This window comes from Malus sylvestris, chromosome 4 (genome assembly GCF_916048215.2).
Source record: "Malus sylvestris chromosome 4, drMalSylv7.2, whole genome shotgun sequence".
Lineage (NCBI taxonomy): Eukaryota > Viridiplantae > Streptophyta > Magnoliopsida > Rosales > Rosaceae > Malus > Malus sylvestris.
In genome coordinates this window covers 1,986,416-2,004,169 of record NC_062263.1, presented here as the reverse complement: position 1 = coordinate 2,004,169, position 17,754 = coordinate 1,986,416, and the positions used below count along the sequence as shown (strand labels likewise).

The 17,754-nt window shown below is 37.1% G+C and overlaps 2 protein-coding genes across 2 annotated transcripts; both read right to left on the bottom strand.

The window, feature by feature from the left end:
• Positions 1-3,501: 3,501 nt before the first annotated feature.
• On the bottom strand, positions 3,502-4,686 carry LOC126619657 (F-box protein At3g07870-like). Its single transcript, XM_050288071.1, has one exon. It carries the CDS (start codon positions 4,684-4,686, stop codon positions 3,502-3,504), a length of 1,185 nt encoding a protein of 394 aa, XP_050144028.1.
• Positions 4,687-7,551: 2,865 nt separating this feature from the next.
• On the bottom strand, positions 7,552-10,632 carry LOC126618732 (uncharacterized). The gene is given in 6 exon segments (XM_050286876.1): positions 7,552-7,712; positions 7,714-8,294; positions 8,407-8,509; positions 8,688-9,568; positions 9,688-9,784; positions 9,955-10,632. Coding segments are annotated over 6 exon segments (2,280 nt in total). The 5' UTR covers positions 10,546-10,632; the 3' UTR covers positions 7,552-7,685.
• Positions 10,633-17,754: the final 7,122 nt, after the last annotated feature.

Below are 17,754 nucleotides of genomic sequence, written 5' to 3'. Positions count from 1 at the left end.
CTTTCATCAATTAATCTTAAACCAATTCTCCTCTAAGTTAAACATTTTACAGTCGGATAATGGCACTGAGTATACATCCAACAATATGTCTAATTATTTGAGCAATCATGGGATTTTACATCAAACCAGCTATGTTGGTACACCACAACAGAATGGTGTAGCTGAGAGAAAAAATCGTGACTATTAGAGAAATCCAGATCTCTTATGCTTCAAATGCATGTTTCTAGAAGGTTTTGGTCTCAAGCTCTCCTCACTACAGCCTACATCATCAATAGGTTACCTACCCGTGTATTGAATTCAAAATCACCTGTTGAAGTAATTAAGGGAAGAACTATTAACATCTCACACCTGAGAACTTTTAGATGCACATGTTATGTCCATATTCAAGCTGCACATCGAGACAAGCTCGATCCCAGAGTTGTCAAGAGTGCCTTCATGGGATACTCAAGCACTAAAAAAGGATACAAATATTACAATCCTCTTAATGGAAAGATTGGTGTCTCAAGGGATGTTCAATTTGATGAGAATGCTCAATTCTTTCACAAAAAATAGCAGTGAAGAACCTCAGGGGGAGAACCAACTGGACATTTTTCCTCTGTCCATTCCAGCAAATCTACATGAATTCAATGTTTATCTCAACCACCACTCAAAACAACATGATGATGAGGAAACATCTCCTGATCAAGGAAGCTCAGGCACTTCTCCTCAACCTGTCTTGGCACCACGAAGAAACCCTACTCGTGACAGGCATCCTCCTCTAAGGCTACAAGAGTATGTTACGTACACGGTAAGACATCCCATCTCTAAAGCCTTAACTTGTTAAAAAAGTATCACCATCCCATGCAGCCTTTCTACATAAGCTGTCCACTAATGATGAACCAAGAATTTTTAATGAAGCTGCTCACATTCCAGTATGGCAGAAAGTTATGAAAGAAGAGCTTCAAGCACTGAACAACAACCAAACATGGAGTGTGGTTGATCTTCCAAAAGGAAAAAGGGCAGTAGGGAGTAAGTGGATATACAAGACCAAGTTTCATTCAAATGGCAATATTGAAAGACATAAGGCTCGTTTAGTAGCCCGTGGCTTTACTCAAACTTATGGCATTGACTACAAGGAGATATTTGCTTCCGTAGCCAAAATGAGTACTATACGAGTGTTGTTATCTGTGGCAGTCAATCTCGATTGGTCCCTATTTCAAATGGATGTGAAGAATGCATCTCTTCATGGTGACCTCGAAGAGGAGGTGTACATGAAGCTTCCTCCCAGACATCCACAAGAACATGAAACTAACAAAGTTTGCAAGCTCTATAAGGCCATATATGGACTGAAGCAATCTCCCCTCGCCTGGTACTTGAAGTTAAGTTCATTCCTTGAAGCTGCAGGATTCATAAGGAGCCATGCCGATTCGTCGTTATTTGTTCGCACTAGTATAAGTGGCAAACTAGTTGTTCTTATATATATTGATGATCTTATTATAATAGGTGATAACATAGAAGAAATCAATGCCCTCATATCCTTTCTTCATCAACAATTTGCCATTAAGGATTTGGGAATCTTAAAGTACTTTCTTGGCATTGAAATGGTACTTCCTCTAAAGGTTTGTTCTTAAATCAAATGAGGTATGTTTTTTATCTACGAGATGAAGCTGGCATGTTGAATTGCAAGCCCGCTTCTACTCCTCAGGTGAGTAGACTTCAAGTAAATGCACCTAGTGAACCACTACCAAACCCTTGGGTTTATCAACGCGTGGTAGGAAAACTAATCTACCTCACTATCACCAGACCTGATATTGCTTATTCTGTAAGTTTTGTCAGTCAATTTATGCACTCTCCCTCAATGATTCACTGGGAGAGTGTCAAAAGGATACTCAGATACTTGAAGGGATCCATTGGCAGAGGTTTACTCATGCAAAACACATGGTTCAAATCATATCATGGCATACACTGATGCTGATTGAGCGGGTAATGCCCTCGATCGAAAGTCTACCACTGGTTTTTGTACTTTTGTTGGTGGCAATCTTGTGACATGGAAGAGTAAAAAACAAACCGTGGTTGCAAGATCAAGTGCTGAGGCTAAATATAAAGCCATGGCAGCCACGACTTGTGAATTAATTTGGTTAAAAAGTCTCCTAACGGATCTTGGCTGCTTCAACAAGGAACCTATGTCCCTGTTTTGTGACAACCAAGCTGCCATGCATATAGCTTCAAATCCGGTATTCCACGAAAGAACAAAGCACATTGAAGTTGATTGCCATTACATCCGAGCACAAGTCTAATCCAAAGTCATCAACACCATGTACACTCGAAGTTATGATCAACTTGCTGACTTGTTTACAAAAGCTCTCGACTCTACTCATTTCCAAAGATTGCTGAGCAAGCTTGGATCAATCAACCCCCTTGATCCAGCTTGAGGTAGAGTATTGAAACTGATGGGTGGCCATCACTTTGTGTTAAAGTGTTATTCACTTTGTGTTAAAGTGTTATTCCTTAATTTTAGGGTTTATGTCTTCTAGGAGATTTCTTGTGAGTTGTAACTAGGTCTAGCCTTTTATTCCTTAATTTTAGGGTTTATGTCTTCTAGGAGATTTCTTGTGAGTTGTATCTAGGGCTAGCCTTTTTCTCTCTAACTACTACTTTGTAGCTGTTTGCATTTGTTTATTGGGTAGGTTTTTCCTTCCTTGCTTCGTCTCCTTTTTATGAGACCTCTCCCTTGTAATTTTTTTTCATGAATACATACACACTCTGTTAAACTTAAATCTCAACAACTAAAGAAAAACCAACTTTTTCAGACCAACAAAATTAGTCGCGCAAATGACATTTCGTCGCCTTATATTTTGTCAGACAACATTTCGTCGGAAAAAGGTGTTTTTATTTGTTGTGAGGCCAGAGAAAATAGAACTTTATACTTGTTCTCTTTACTCTAATGCTTCGTTGCATAAACACTTCTACAAAATGCCAAACTTAAGTCTCCACTATATAAGTTTTCCTGAACAATTAGAATCTGCCCATATAAACGATCATTTATTCAATACAAACATTCCTTCCAAATAAATAAAATTCTAATGAAGTCAGATTCCGAATAATTCCTTAATCGAGAACTCAAAGTAGATAAAATCTTGTGTAATATGAATTTTAAGCACAATGTTGAAGAAAATTATATGCAGCACAAAGACAAAAAACAAGGTATAGAAAAAATAAGAAAACAAGAATGCATTAATCTGCAATCAATTGGAAAATTTAAATCAACGTAGGATAATGCTATTCACACACCTATTTTTAGGTTCTACAGATCCTTGTTAATTTTTGGGCATTGATATATATTCTTCAATTTATCTGATCTGACTGCAAAAAATTAAGAAAGTGTATAAGAAGTAAAAATAGATATGTGGATAATACTATCCTTTACGCAAATCAAGCAACCAATCACCTCAGTATCTTACAAAATATATTACCAATACTATGTAAGCTTGACTAGCTAGCTATGACATATAGTTTGGAGCTCTAACCTCTGATAACATCTTTAAGTGAAACAAAGCTTGGAACGTGGACAAGTGCGCCACTGTTCCATGATATCCCATCGATATGAATCCACGCAAAGCCCCCTGTATTAGGAAAATAAACTCGCAAACATCCGTCCCTACCTAGTATCAATACTTTTCCTTCCTCGGTAAAGTTCACCGATTTGAAATAATATGAACGACAGTAACCCGAGTTCTTGCAAATTTCAAGCTCTTGGGTCCAAGACTCCTTAACGCCATACTCCTTCATCATCCAAACAGTTAAACTATTAAGCGAATGAACAGTCAAAGAGATGCAACTTTTCATGACTCCAAGCTTATAATTAGGCACATTGTCCATATCAAACTGACAAGGGGGTAGTGGAAATTGCTGGAAATGCTCAGTTTCAACATCAAAAGCAAAGATCCCGAGAGAATCCATACGCCGGCCTAACCAATGAATAAATCCATTATGATGAGTACCATATGATAATGCGAAAATCTCAAAACCTTCGATGATTCTCCAAGTAGTACAACCAACGGTGAGAACCCTCGCCCCCGGTTCCTTGGACTCATTGTTTGGCTTATTAATCAGAACAACTTTATAGACATCACTGATGGGACTATACCCAAAGCCAGAATAACAATTTGTAAAACGGATTTTCGAAGGTTTAGGAATAGCTAAAGACTCAGCGGTAATGGGATTGGATATGTAAAGACTCACCGATCCCATCAACCTGTCTTCGCATAGAAGCAAACCGTTGTATGAACTCACAATATGTATATCTCCTGTTCGGAAAATTGGGTCTCTACAAAGCTTCAGTGCCACATGGTTTCCGTTCCACTTGTGCTTCAGGCCGACCAAGAAGTGGGTGTGTTTAATCTGCCATCCCCATGGGCACTGTATTTGGGGGTTCCCTTGGACCAAAAGGCAAGTATGAGTTCGTGAAAATAGACCCCTCATGAATTCAATATCTGAGAGGAAACGATGCCAATCCTTGCACACACATTGGCACAGGATGAGCGTTTTAGTTGGGATTTTGCAGAAGATCTCCACTATAATGTGGTCTGGTAATTGCAGAATATAGGCTTTCTTATCATGCTTTTCTTCTTTTTCTTCTTCCTCTTGTTTTGCCTGTCCATGAATGGACTTTGGGGGGTGGCTTAGGCACACTTCGGATTTTTCCATTGATGTGATGTAGTTCTGTAGGTTTTGCACTACCGTACTTGCTAGATTACGTCCACTTCCCTCAGAATATATATTGATTCAGAACTAGGGTTTGAGACTGCATGTGTCCCATTGGGCTGGCCCATTTCAGATTATTTTCAGGCATATTTAAAAAATGTAATATTAATTTGTACTTCAAAAATCTATTATTGTTGTAAGGCCAAATATTTTCGTAATTCTTATGGTGGTAGTGCAATTTTAATGTCACTCTGGTGGTGAAAATGTTGTTATGCAAACTACTATAGCCATCCTACTCTTCCATTAAAAGGGCACACGTGAATCACATGTGGGAAGGTTATATTTGTTTCTTCAAACTAAAAATTTTAGTGATGCTTCTTCGCTGACTATAAGAGGTTATATTTGTATAAAATTAGGATTCGACGGAAAAGGCTCAAACTGAACAACGTCACTTCTTTGAAATCAAGGTCTAAAATATCGATATTATCCCGATATTTCTATTGAAATTTTCGTATTTTTGGACTAAGTCACTCATGTATCTTACCATGCAATGTATAAAGTGTAAAATATTGTACTAATTCATTATATATAAATGATTATAGTGTGTTTAAACTTCTTTCATTAATTACTACATATTTTCTACACTTACAATATTTGCCAGCTCGCTATATAATCAACTTAAATCAGTTAAATCCATCATGCAATGCATTTCCTTCCAATTTTTTGTGATAAACTAATAGACGATTGACTAAATAAACATCCTGCAAAGTTTCAATAAAAATTTCCAAGTTTTTCTTACAATTTCCGTGGTTTTTATTTAATTTTTATCGATATCGATAATATCCCGATATTTCCATCGAAATTTCCGTGTTTTTGAACTACCGATATTTCCGATATCATCGATATTTTATATCTTGTTTGAAATTGAACATCTTATCAGCCAGATCAGTAAGAGTTTCAAATATATTTAATGAACTGCACCCTATGTGATACGAATGGCGTTGCAGATGCCCTTTTAGTTACAACATGTTTTTCAATTTCTTTTTCGTATATAGTGTCAAGATTCCTCGAGGATTATACTATTCAAATGAAAAATGGCACTGTTCATTTGTAATTTGCAAGGTTTTAATTTTTCACTGAAAAAAGGTGTATGCCTATAATACCCATTCCAATGACTGAAAACATAAATCTGAAAAATATGAAGTGAACTCTTAAGTCATCGTACGATAGATGTTTAGGTTTCTTAATTTGGTTGAAACTTGAAATAACAAATATAACCTCACGTGAGATTAACGTCTGCGCGTTTTTAACGAAAGACAATCGGAAGTTAGGGTTTCAATTGCTAATGAGGATGACCACAACGGCTTGCTTAACAACTTTTTTCGCCACGAGAGGGACATCAAAAGTGCACTGCCACCATAAGGACCAGGAAAAAATTTGGCCTACTTAAGTAGATAGAACAATGGTCTACTTAGGTCGATAGAACAAATGTATGGTTTAGTTTCAATCCATCTATGTATGACTTATATCTCTTAGATTGTAGCCTAGTGTCAAGCCATTAGCGATGACCTAGTATGAATGGATTGGATTGGATATAGTGCAAATGCGTAAGAGAATGTTGAGATGTGAGGTCTGCAAGAAGCTTTGTGCTGCAGCCCTTCGTACATAGAAATACAAGCAAACCTTTGTTCTTCATCCCTTTTACTCCTCTTTCAACTTATTTCCAAATCCAGAAACTAAGAAACATGATCAAACACTAAATCCTAAAACATCTTCTACCAGAAGGCAACCCGGTGTCCGTGAAAGCACGTCTATGGTAAACTTGGGATCAGAGAGCAAACCCCGCCAAGGCTTGCACACGCACTTCAAACCCTAAGCCTTGATTCTCTCTGTTATTCAGTATTGGCGAGCCTCTAGCTCACTCTCTGGTGCGACGGAGTGAATTGTATTCTTCTCTTGATTTCAATGATACAATCGACTCTTACCACTGCATGAGGTTCATTCCCCACAAAGTATCTCCACATTCAAATAACTCAAATTCACACAAATGAAGTTTTACAGAAATCTGAATCTATAACAATGTCGTCCCGAGATACAGGATTGATACAGTTTCCACAAACTTGTGTATTTAGAAACATCCTGGATGTCAATCCAACCAAATCCTCCTGCAAATACGAACGGTTCCCATAATCCAACCTAATCTAACCTAGCCACAAAGAATGCAATTCTTTGTTTACTCTCTTTCTTGTGATCTGACACTAGCTGCTTGAAAACTTTTCTTTCGGAATGACTTTTTCTTCAACGTAATTTGCAAATGTGACACTTGGTTCCTGCAAGCACTGCAAGAAATAAGTTTAGCTAAGGCTTAATACCGAGTAACCAAATTGGGATAAACAAATAACAGAAGAACACCATTAAAGCTAGAAATACTTTCTTATGGAGTATGTGGGACACTTACTGTGACTCTGGAGTGAATGTTGAGATCATAATTCATTTCACCGAGGCGGTTTCTTGCAATGCCTTCCGCTTCAGATGCTCTCCTGCAAGCTTCTTTAACCTGAAATAAATAAAAAACAAATCATGATTCCAACATCAACGAATTATTTTGTTTATTAGTCTTTCCAAAAGGCATAAATATTTTGGTATGCCGTGTGAAAAAAGATATTCAAACCATATGGCAATTTTGAGCAGATGTAAATTATAAGTGGTTGAACATAAAGGGACTGCAACTTGGAAGCATATATTCTAATTAGTCATAAAAAAGGCATAGCAAGAGCCAAAAAAATGAAAGTTTATAACCGCATCTTTGTTTCAAGCTCGAGAAAAACTGACCTCGTTTAAGTTCATGCTGGGATTAGTTGTACTAGCAGCTGATAATTCTAATATCTTACGTAAATTGGATAGTTCTTTCATCAAATCTAAGGCTACTTCTTCAGCATCTTGCATCTGATTTCTAGAGAACTCAAATGCTCTCTCTGCATGGAGTCTAAACGAAGCACAATTCAAACACGAGCAGAGTCCTCTGCATCCTCGTGGATTTCTTTTAAGGATCCCTTTTCTGGGACCAACTTCATGAATACCTGAAGAAACTGTGGCAGCAATTTCGGATGAGTTCTGAGAAAAGCTATTAGCTTGAAGTGGTTTCCCACCATTAGATAATGCTGCTCTTGAACTTATGCCTTCCTCTTCAGGTTTATCAGATAATGAATCACTGACTGATATTGCACCGTCTTTTATGGAAGTGGCTTCACAAGTACTGGGGCATAACAAAGTGACTGGCGCATCTGTTTCTTGTTCAGAACTCATTATCTCAGGGCGTGTTTCCAGTTTACTTTGTTTACCTGATACAGCCTGCTCAGCATAATGTTCCTCTTGTAAATCAATTGGCATTTGAGATTCAGGGACGTGCTCTGGAGAAGTTAGATTCTGTCCACCATCATTAGATGAGCCATTAGCTGTCACCAGTTGTGGTGTCGGTAGAGTACCGGGATCACAAATTTGATGCTTTGATTGAAATTTCAAGCCCTCTGATTTATCCATTGGTGTTTCTTGCTGATTAGGAGTCACTGGTGACAGTTGCTTTTGTTTCAAATCCTTATCGGTATTGGCAGCTGTGAAAAATGATCATAAGAAAGGTTAAGCTTATTTCTACTAGAGGCTCCAAGTTAATACAACTATCTATTCCTTCAAATTATAAAGAAGTGCACAAAGGAAACAAATTACCAGAGTTAGTCTTCTCCATGTCCATAAGAAATGGAAGCAATCTTCTGTAGCTGATTGATCCCGGACTCCTAAACAACTTGAGTCGTGAACATGGATTTAAAACCTATTTTGGAAACAAAAAATTATATTAGCAGAAGGACAAATAAACATTCAAAAAATCATTGATCAGCCAGCTTTTGCGTAGAACCAGAATGCCTTGGATTAAAAGATATCATACCGGAAAATGATGGCTTTCCAAATGAAATTCAGACTGACATTTAGAGAGGTTGATAAATAATTACCAGATTTCTCTTGAGAGTAGATTCATGTCTCTTAATATCAACTGACGGAACATCTCTATGATTGAATGCAGTGGATGGCTTCTCCGAACCTTCATTTGTACTCTGAAGATTATATCCTTCTTCACTAACTCTTTTTACTTCCCCCTTTAGTTTCCCTAAGATCTCAGCATCTGGTGGTGTCATCTGGCAATCGTCTTCGTTTGAATCATCTATCTGATTCAAAATGTCACCGGCATTACCAACTCTCTGCTCATTTAAGTGATTTGGATTTTGGTCTTTACAAAGATAGCCCATGTCATTTTTTCTCATCCCATCATTCTGAAGTAAGTTTATGTTCTGACCAACTTCACTATCCTTGCATGAATAGCACTCCTCCACAATCGAATGTGAGTTGGGATTTATATCTTTCACATTTTGAGCTTCGCCTGGAAACCCATTAACAGTTTTATCGGCAGTCCCCGCATTCTCTACTGGTGTATCACCATCAGCATACACGTCAATTACATGAACCTTATTAACTAGAGAGTCCTCCACAGCTGATGAGGAAAAGGGGCTCGGAGAATTTAACTTCTGAACTTTGCAAGAAAATCCCAAATCACAAATTTCAACCTGTTCATCAACAGGTGGCTTTGACCGACACTCCTCAACCAGAGTCATAGATGGTGATTCCGAAACAACACTATCATTAGATGTGTCATTTGAAGAAACTTGTACAGTTTCCAGCTGAGCAGAAGAACCATTGGTAGGACACTCCCTGGAAAGTTTTTGCTCATTAAATTGATGCAAGAAACCTGCTTGATTTTCAGAAGCCCGCTTACCCTGGAACGGTTTTCCTTCCAAACCTTTATTAAGATTTGGCTGTTGACGAAACTCAAGCATACCTGTACACAGAGTACTACAACACTTAGTTCCCAGAATATATAATTCTCCAGAGGGAAAAATAATATTAGCATTTGACAATCTTAACAAAAGTAAAGAAAGGCAAGGGTAAAGCGGTTACAAGAATTGTCTTTCGCCATATCGTTTAAATACGGAAGCAATCGTCTATAACTGAATGAGCCGGGAGCTTTAAACACTCTCTGTCGAGGCTTAAGGACCTGACATAACCACAAAGAATAACACAACACAAATCAAACAATGCGTTTCAATGCCTTGTATGACCCATAAATGCTTCCATCCTATCTCAAATTTTATAACCAACAGCTCTAAGTAATATCAAACACTTGATCTTCAAAAAAAATTCAACTAAACTGGTAATCAGACATACCGATTTGGTTTGATAATCGACATTGACACGAAAACTATTTGCCTTCGCATCGGGTGATGATTTCTGGGCACATTGCTGAGCGGAGCCACCTATCCCTTTACTGGCCGGGGATTTAAGACTGGCATCATCCAACACAAACCCCATTTCTGAATTCTCAGTCCCTATGCTCTCCGAAACAGCCACATTTGGACCTGAGCAAGAAATCCCATTTCCAGAACTCTCCAACTCATCGTTCTTCGCCGCCTTGGGACCATTTTCTGGTTCATGCGAACGGAATTCAATCCCTAATTTTTGGTGGTCGTTCACGTTCTCAGGCGGGTCAGAGGTTGGGGAAAATACCCGTTTGACGCGGAGATCTTTAATCAGAGTGTTCCGGAGCAAGCTGCCGGTTAAAGATCCTTCCATGATCTGATCTAATGATCTGGGTCTTTTCCGGACTGATTCGGAGCTCGGAAGCTTAGACTCGCCGTCACAATTTCTGGCCTGATCGGATCGGTGGGTGTGGAGCTGGATCTGAGATTTGGCGCCGGTGCTGATCCGCATTACAGGTGAAGGCCGCTTCCATTTCATGGAGGTTTGGTTTGCTTCCATGGCCGCTTCAGATTGTAGGAATCAGAGAGAGAGAAAGAGAAGAGAAGAGAGTTTAGCGTAGTAGAGATGGAAAAAGAGATATATGGCGGCAAGAAGGTGCGAGAGGATGGTGGACGATGGCGGGAAAGTAAGGGGTTAGGTTATTTTTGGCGGGAATGCGGAGCTATGGGATTAAATACGTTTTGTTTAAGTTTTAATTACATTTTTTTTTTGGAAATTAAGGGCTAATTTGGTATTGTAATGTTGTTTAAAAAAATTGTTTTTGTTATGCTGTGAGAATAAATAGTTATAAAATAAAGTTATTAAGTGTTTGGTAAACATTTTTTTTGTAAAAGTGCTGTTAATAATAAAAAAAAAATCAATGTCTGATTGTTTAGTAAATTTTTATATAAATTGCTTTGAATATGTTAAATGACTAAAACATGATATAGTATTTAATCTGATATAGTAATTGTTAGAGACAAAATGTAGAGGAAAAGATTGTAATTTTATTAAACATGTGGGAGTATATTTGTTATTTGAAAAGTTTATTAAATGAGCATTGATTATTATGCTTTAAAAAAAATTATTTTTTAAGAAGTATGGTAGATTTTGCTTCTGCTTTTTTATACTTTTTTACTTTCATTAATACCAATTAAAGAAAAAGATTTTTTGTTTTACCAAACATATTTAATGTTTCACAATTTTTAATAAGCTGTTTTTTTTAAAGCACCACAATCCCAAACTAATCCTAATTTCCGTTTTGAAATGTTTGGTTTTCATTTTGTTTTGTGGAAAGTGGTTTAACTCCATTTGGGCCAAGGTCAAAGCTGTGTCAGCAAGAATGCTTATACGTATTTCAATATAATCAAAATTTCAACCGTCGCATTTTGATTGTACTAAATACATACATTCAGGTACATTATATATAATTGTTAGATAATAATTATATTAAATACATATAAGGATTATAATCAAATTCTATTTTTTGAATACATGAGGTATTCCACTATACATTATGTACCATATAAGACCGTAGTGAAGTAGAAGTTTGTTACAGCCATAATCACTTACAGAGAAATGTTGGTCTAGCAGAAAGCGAACAATGAGTTGGAATTCGCAATTCGAGTTCAAACTCCCACAGCGCATTTTCTGCGATCATCGACTCTGCTTTGACGTATTGTTTAACTTTTGGGTCAAAAGTACGATACTACCTCATGCAGTACCGAGACTGCATAAGAAGATAAATTAATATGTCGTTAATGTGTGGTGGGATGGCACTCCTATAGTAAAAAATAAAAGATAATTCCCATGTGCTTCTTATGACTTTAAATGATTATATAAATTAGTTGTGGGATTCTTTCTATTTTCAGGTTTTGAGATATCCAATTTTGTAAAGGATAATGCTAGGTATGTCATATTTTCAAATTAAATTTAGAAATGTGTCATTGATATGACTACCAACATCCATTTACCCAACATATCCTAACGTTGTTAATGCCCATCATCACTAAGAGGGCCGACTTGGGAAACCTATTCAATAACTAGATCATCATGTTTTGCAATATCTGTAACCACAACATCCACCATTTGTGACCGCCACAACAACAATGTAGTATAATTCTTCGTTGATCACATCCTCGAGAACTTGGTTGACAATATTTTGGGTTTGCTCAGACCAATGTGGAGCAACTACCGTAGAAGCTACAACAGAGTTATTTTTAAAAGCAGAAGGAGGACGATTCTTAGCACTTAGACGACTTCTTGTTGGCAGTTAGCAGTGGTATGACTAAACAGTCCATTGTTAAATTGTACACATGAGAGAAGAAGGAAGATTACTTGCAAGATCCATATCCACAAGAATTCTCTAGCATAATAGTTGTGAGAATGTGAAGGTAAAATAGTTTCACATTGATGAAATGAAAAACTTTGCAAGGACTTATAAGAGGTTGAACTATTCTTCATGTTATCAATTGGTTTTATGGTGGAATATCAACTTTCTTCATGCTATCATAGCAGGTTAGCCCACGTGTGACTTTCAATAGCCACACATGCTCCACGTCATTCAATTCATGTTGTCCACGTATTTGGCTTAAAATTTGCCACACATGAAGAGACATGTGAGTATGTGAAGGTAAAAGAGTTACACATTAGTGAAACAAAAAACCTTGCAATTTCACATTGGTGAGAAAAAAAAGAAAAAAAAAACTTGTAGTCCCACATTGGTGAAAGAAAAAAACTTTGCAAGGGCTTATATGTTAAAATTCAAACTCTGATTATCAAAAATGTAATTCAAAATTAAATGTTTTATTTCTTGCAAGATATGAATGGAATAAGAAAGAAGGGCATAAATATTGTTGCACAAAGAATATGACTCTTGCTCCTTAGATTCTCATACATTCACACTATGCATGTGAGCTCAACATCAGTACATATGTAACCGTTGGAGAAGAAAGAGAACTAACAAATTCAATCAATCTCAGCCCTCCATTGTAACTAGCTTATGAGCAAATAACAAGAGTACCATTACATAGCGTATGAGCTAATAAAAGAACTCTCCAATAGCATAATTACACGTGTAAAATCTGAGTCGGATTTATATTTCAACACTCCCCTTTAAATTGTGCACAGATTTTACCCCAAGTTTCTTCCTTAAGTAACTGAACCTTTCTCTTGATAAGGACTTGGTGACGATGTCTGCAATTTGCTCATTTGTAGGATAGTAGAGCAATCAATTTTCCTTTGCTGCAATGCATCTTTGATGAAGTGATATCTTGTATCAATATGCTTGGTTTTCTGATAAAGGACATGATTCTAGGTGATAGCTATGGCAGATGAGTTAACACACATTAATGGAGTTGCTTCGATTTGTAACTCTCCAAAATCATCTGAAACAAATCTCAACAATATAACTTGAGCTGTAGTCCCTGATGCACTAATGTATCAACTTTTGCAGTACATAAATCTACATAGTTTTGCTCTAATGAAACCCAAGAAAACATTTCATTACCAAAAGAGAATGCATAACAATATGTGCTTCTCATATCATCCTCTGAGTCACCCTGGTCACTGTTAAAGTATCCAATCAACATTGTTTTCTTCCCTTTTTTTATACTCCTGCCCATAGTCAAGTGTTCCTTGAACATATCTCAATACTTTCCATGCAGAACCAAAGTGTTTATTTGAGAGACAATGAATGAACCTTGTTAGCAAGCTTGCTACATACATAAAATCAAACCTTGTTGTTGTGAGGCACAACAAACGACCAACAATTCCTCTATATTTAGCTTCATCGACACTTCCATTTCCATCATCATTCCTTAGTTTCTCATTTGCAACTAAATGAGTGCTCACAGTTTTGCAATCCTACATGCCAAATTTGCTCAGAAGAGAAGATGCACATTTCTTCTTGTGCAAGAAAATATAAGATTTTGTTTGTTTAACTCCCATACCAAGAAAATGATAGAGCAATCCCAATCAGACATCTCATATCTTTTCTTCATGTCCACTTTAAACTCATCGTCAATCATTCTTTGATCACTTCCAGTTTAGATTATATCATCTACATAGATTGAGACAATGAGCATTCCTCATTTAGAGTTGCTTTTTGTACAAAGAGTTGCTTTACTGGAACTCTTGTTGAAACCACTTTGTGAAGTATGAATCAATTTCACCATACCATGGTGCTTGTTTAAGATCATAAAGAGCTTTGTTCAATATGTAAACCTTATCCTCTTCTACATTCAATGTGAATGTCACGCCTTGATCCCGACATACGTCCAGGATCGACACGTGACGTCACCAATTACATGTATATCTAAGATACCCCGCCTTCAGGATATGTGCAAAGCACAACTCACGATCCAACTGCGTAGTAATTTTCGTACACTTTATGACTACATCTAACTATGTTGTTAGATTGCCTACGTACCCTAAATAGGGATCAAGCCATTCATAGTTCATCATTCACTACACTCGAACAATCATCACATAAAACACTATGTCCAAACATAATACCACGATCAGGCATGCAACATCTCAAGGAACATTCGATGAAGCACATTAATATTCTCTACTCATCTTGCCATTCACACACACATATATGCTTTCCAACACTATTCAATAATCACAGCAATCAATAACACATACAATACATCGAAATATAGGGCTAGAGTGACACAGTTCGGCTGAAGCCTACATCTCTGAAGCTAAAATCAAATCTAAAGAGCAAACAAATCAAATGATGCGATTTCGAACCACTCAATGAAATCCATCAACATCGGGTTTCAGATCACTCAACGGAACCAAGACACCAAAAGGGATTCTGGACCACTCAACAGAATCCAAATCAGGAACGATTGCAGACCACTCAATAGAATCACGGAGTAAAAGGGATTCCAGACCTCTCAACGAAATATGAGTCGATACGATCTGGACCACTCAACGGAATCGCGGAGTACAATGCATATCGAACTACTCAACGAAATCCAAGCTGGATACGATTCCAGACCATTCAACGAAATCTTGGATCATGAGGGATTCTGGACCACTCAATGGAACCCCAACTAAAACCCAGTTCCAGATCACTCAATGGAACAAAGCGGAAGTCCAAGGAATAGAGCAACGATTGAAGAACAAGACATGAAACAAGTACTCAAAATACAAAAGCTCAATGAAACAAGAAATGGAACAAAGCACAAGGCACACAATTAGAACGACTCAACGAACTTAGAAATGAAATAATGATATGACATATGAAACAAGTCTCGAAGCAACAAGCCCCATAACAATGGGTTCATAGTCCACTCCTAGCCCTCACATTTCATCACATCAAGCCAAACATACAAATCAACCACACTCCACAACAAGTTCAATACACAAGTCAAATCACATAAAATAAACAAGCATAACATAATGTGATGCCATTAGTACGTAAATTGAGATGCACGTCAATCGAGGAAAACACGTCATCATGTTGAGCCCAATAAGCTCCATGGAATCTCAACAACACTCTAAGATCAGCAACACCTTAGAAGAACTCGGGCTAGTTGACTAAAAAACCAACTGTCGATCAAGGTCAAGAGTAAGGTCCATAACCATAGAAATCTAAACCGGAAGATCCGCCTATCAAATTTCTAATCCGTAACTTCCCAAAAGTCTCACTACTTTTCTAGAACAACAAACTAAAATTTCATTACGATTCATCGGTTGGATTTGCCAATCGCTAAGATTAAGTGGGGGTCAATGTTTGATTTTACAAATTTAGAAATCCAATTTGGGAAGATCCGTACTTCAGATTCCCAATCCGTAAGTTCCTTTTATCCTCAAATATTACATACTATAACGCATTAAAGTTTGGTGACGATCCAACAGTTGGATCGTCGATTCATATGAAACTAGGTTCAAACAATCAAATCACATTAAGTGGATATTGAATCTGAAATTAGGAAATCTAACTTAGCTTAACAAACATCATCGACCCACTGGCCACACACCGCCGCACATTGTGGTTTTCGTCGAACAGAAACCCAATTTTCTGACGAACTCCAAAAATTACAAATTTTATAGAAATGTATATCTCACCAAAGGGAAGAACTTTCATACCTGAGCCAAAGTCCAATTCAGCCGGGAAACACCTGAAAACTGCCTCGATCTGCTGGAAACCCTTGGAATGGGTGCTCTCGATTCGACCTCAAAATGAGCTTTAATGCCTCCACCATTGCTTGGGCTTTGTTCCTGGGATTGAGGAAAGTCTATTGGTGGTGGTGATTGATTGTACTACCTTCAGAAATGGGGGATCACAGCTGAGGAACCATCGCACCCACCGATGCGATTCTTAGTGAAATCGAGCCAAATTTCATCAAATTTGGGATGTAAAGTGAAGAGGGAACAATGGGAAATGTTTTCCAGGTGGTTAGGTAACGTGGTTCACTAGAAAAATTGATGAAAACCACCTGAAAAGACAAGCGGAAGCAGGTCGGGTCAGAAAAAGGGGAACAAGCCGATGATCCCCGTGCTTCCCTTCATTTCCCCTCATTTCTTCTCTTGCTGATTGGTCCCTTTTCCTCATCCTTCCTTTCTCTCCTTTCCTTTCCATGTCAACAGTACACGTGGCTTCACAAATCTTTGCTCTAGAAAATCTGGAACCTTCCAGATAATGGTAAAATGACCATTTCGCCATTTTCTTTGCTCGTTTATAACTTATTTGTTATAACTCCAAATTACATTCCGTTGTGCTCACGCATCCATATCGAGACGTACTATTCGAATATGTAAATAATTCTGGAAAATCATGTAAAGATCAAATACGTCCGCGAAGAATCCATTTAATACAATAAGGGCAATTTCGTCCTTTTACTTATCAAAAAAATATACGCCGTAAATATGAAAGCGTCAAAATTACAAATATGAATACGAAATACGAGATATGTAGTTTTAAATAGTGAAACTCAGGAACGGGTTTTCATAGTGAATCCCTCAGGTTGTCCAACATATACTTATTCTTGGAGCACACCATTCAAGAAGACTGATTTTACATCTAACTGAAACAAATTTCCAGCCCTTTTGAACAACCATATCAATAAGAATCCTAATGGTATCTAATCTAGCAACTGCTGCAAATATCTCATTGTAATCAATTCCTGGTTTCTAAGCATACCCTTTTGCAACTAGTCTTGCCTTGTTTAAGCTTGGTTGTATAGACCCATTTCACTACAATTACTAGTTTCTTAGAAGGCCTACTCACAAGAGTCCATGTATCATTCTTCTCTATATTATAAACACTTTCATTATCACTGAGGTCATCTAAACTATATGCTGACTGTATATCGTGATCTTCTTCTAATTTAAACAATTCCATTTAATGTACTTTTGCTCTTGACTATTTTCCTAATTTTGGAGACTTAAGTCTAATATGTTCTATTTCTCCACATAAATAACATTTACAACTACTCTTATCTTTTGGTGTTTTATATTTTCTAATCCAAGGTTTACCATTTTTTTTCCTAAATTATTTGAGACTATACTTATGTTTCTATATGTCATTAAATTATTATGTTGTTTGTAGGGTTTATATGACTTGTAATTCTTCTATATATTTTTCTTATGCTTATTTTCTTATTGCAACCGTATTGTTAAGGCAAATCTATATTTTAACAATTCATGTAAAATTGTTTCCTAACCTGTCTCTTAGTTTTTATTTGGCTACACTATTGTCTAAATATACCATAC

What these genes read in the sequence shown, in the direction of transcription:
- LOC126619657 (XM_050288071.1), bottom strand. Translation starts at nt 4,686, where the DNA reads ATGGAAAAATCCGAAGTGTGCCTAAGCCACCCCCCAAAGTCCATTCAT.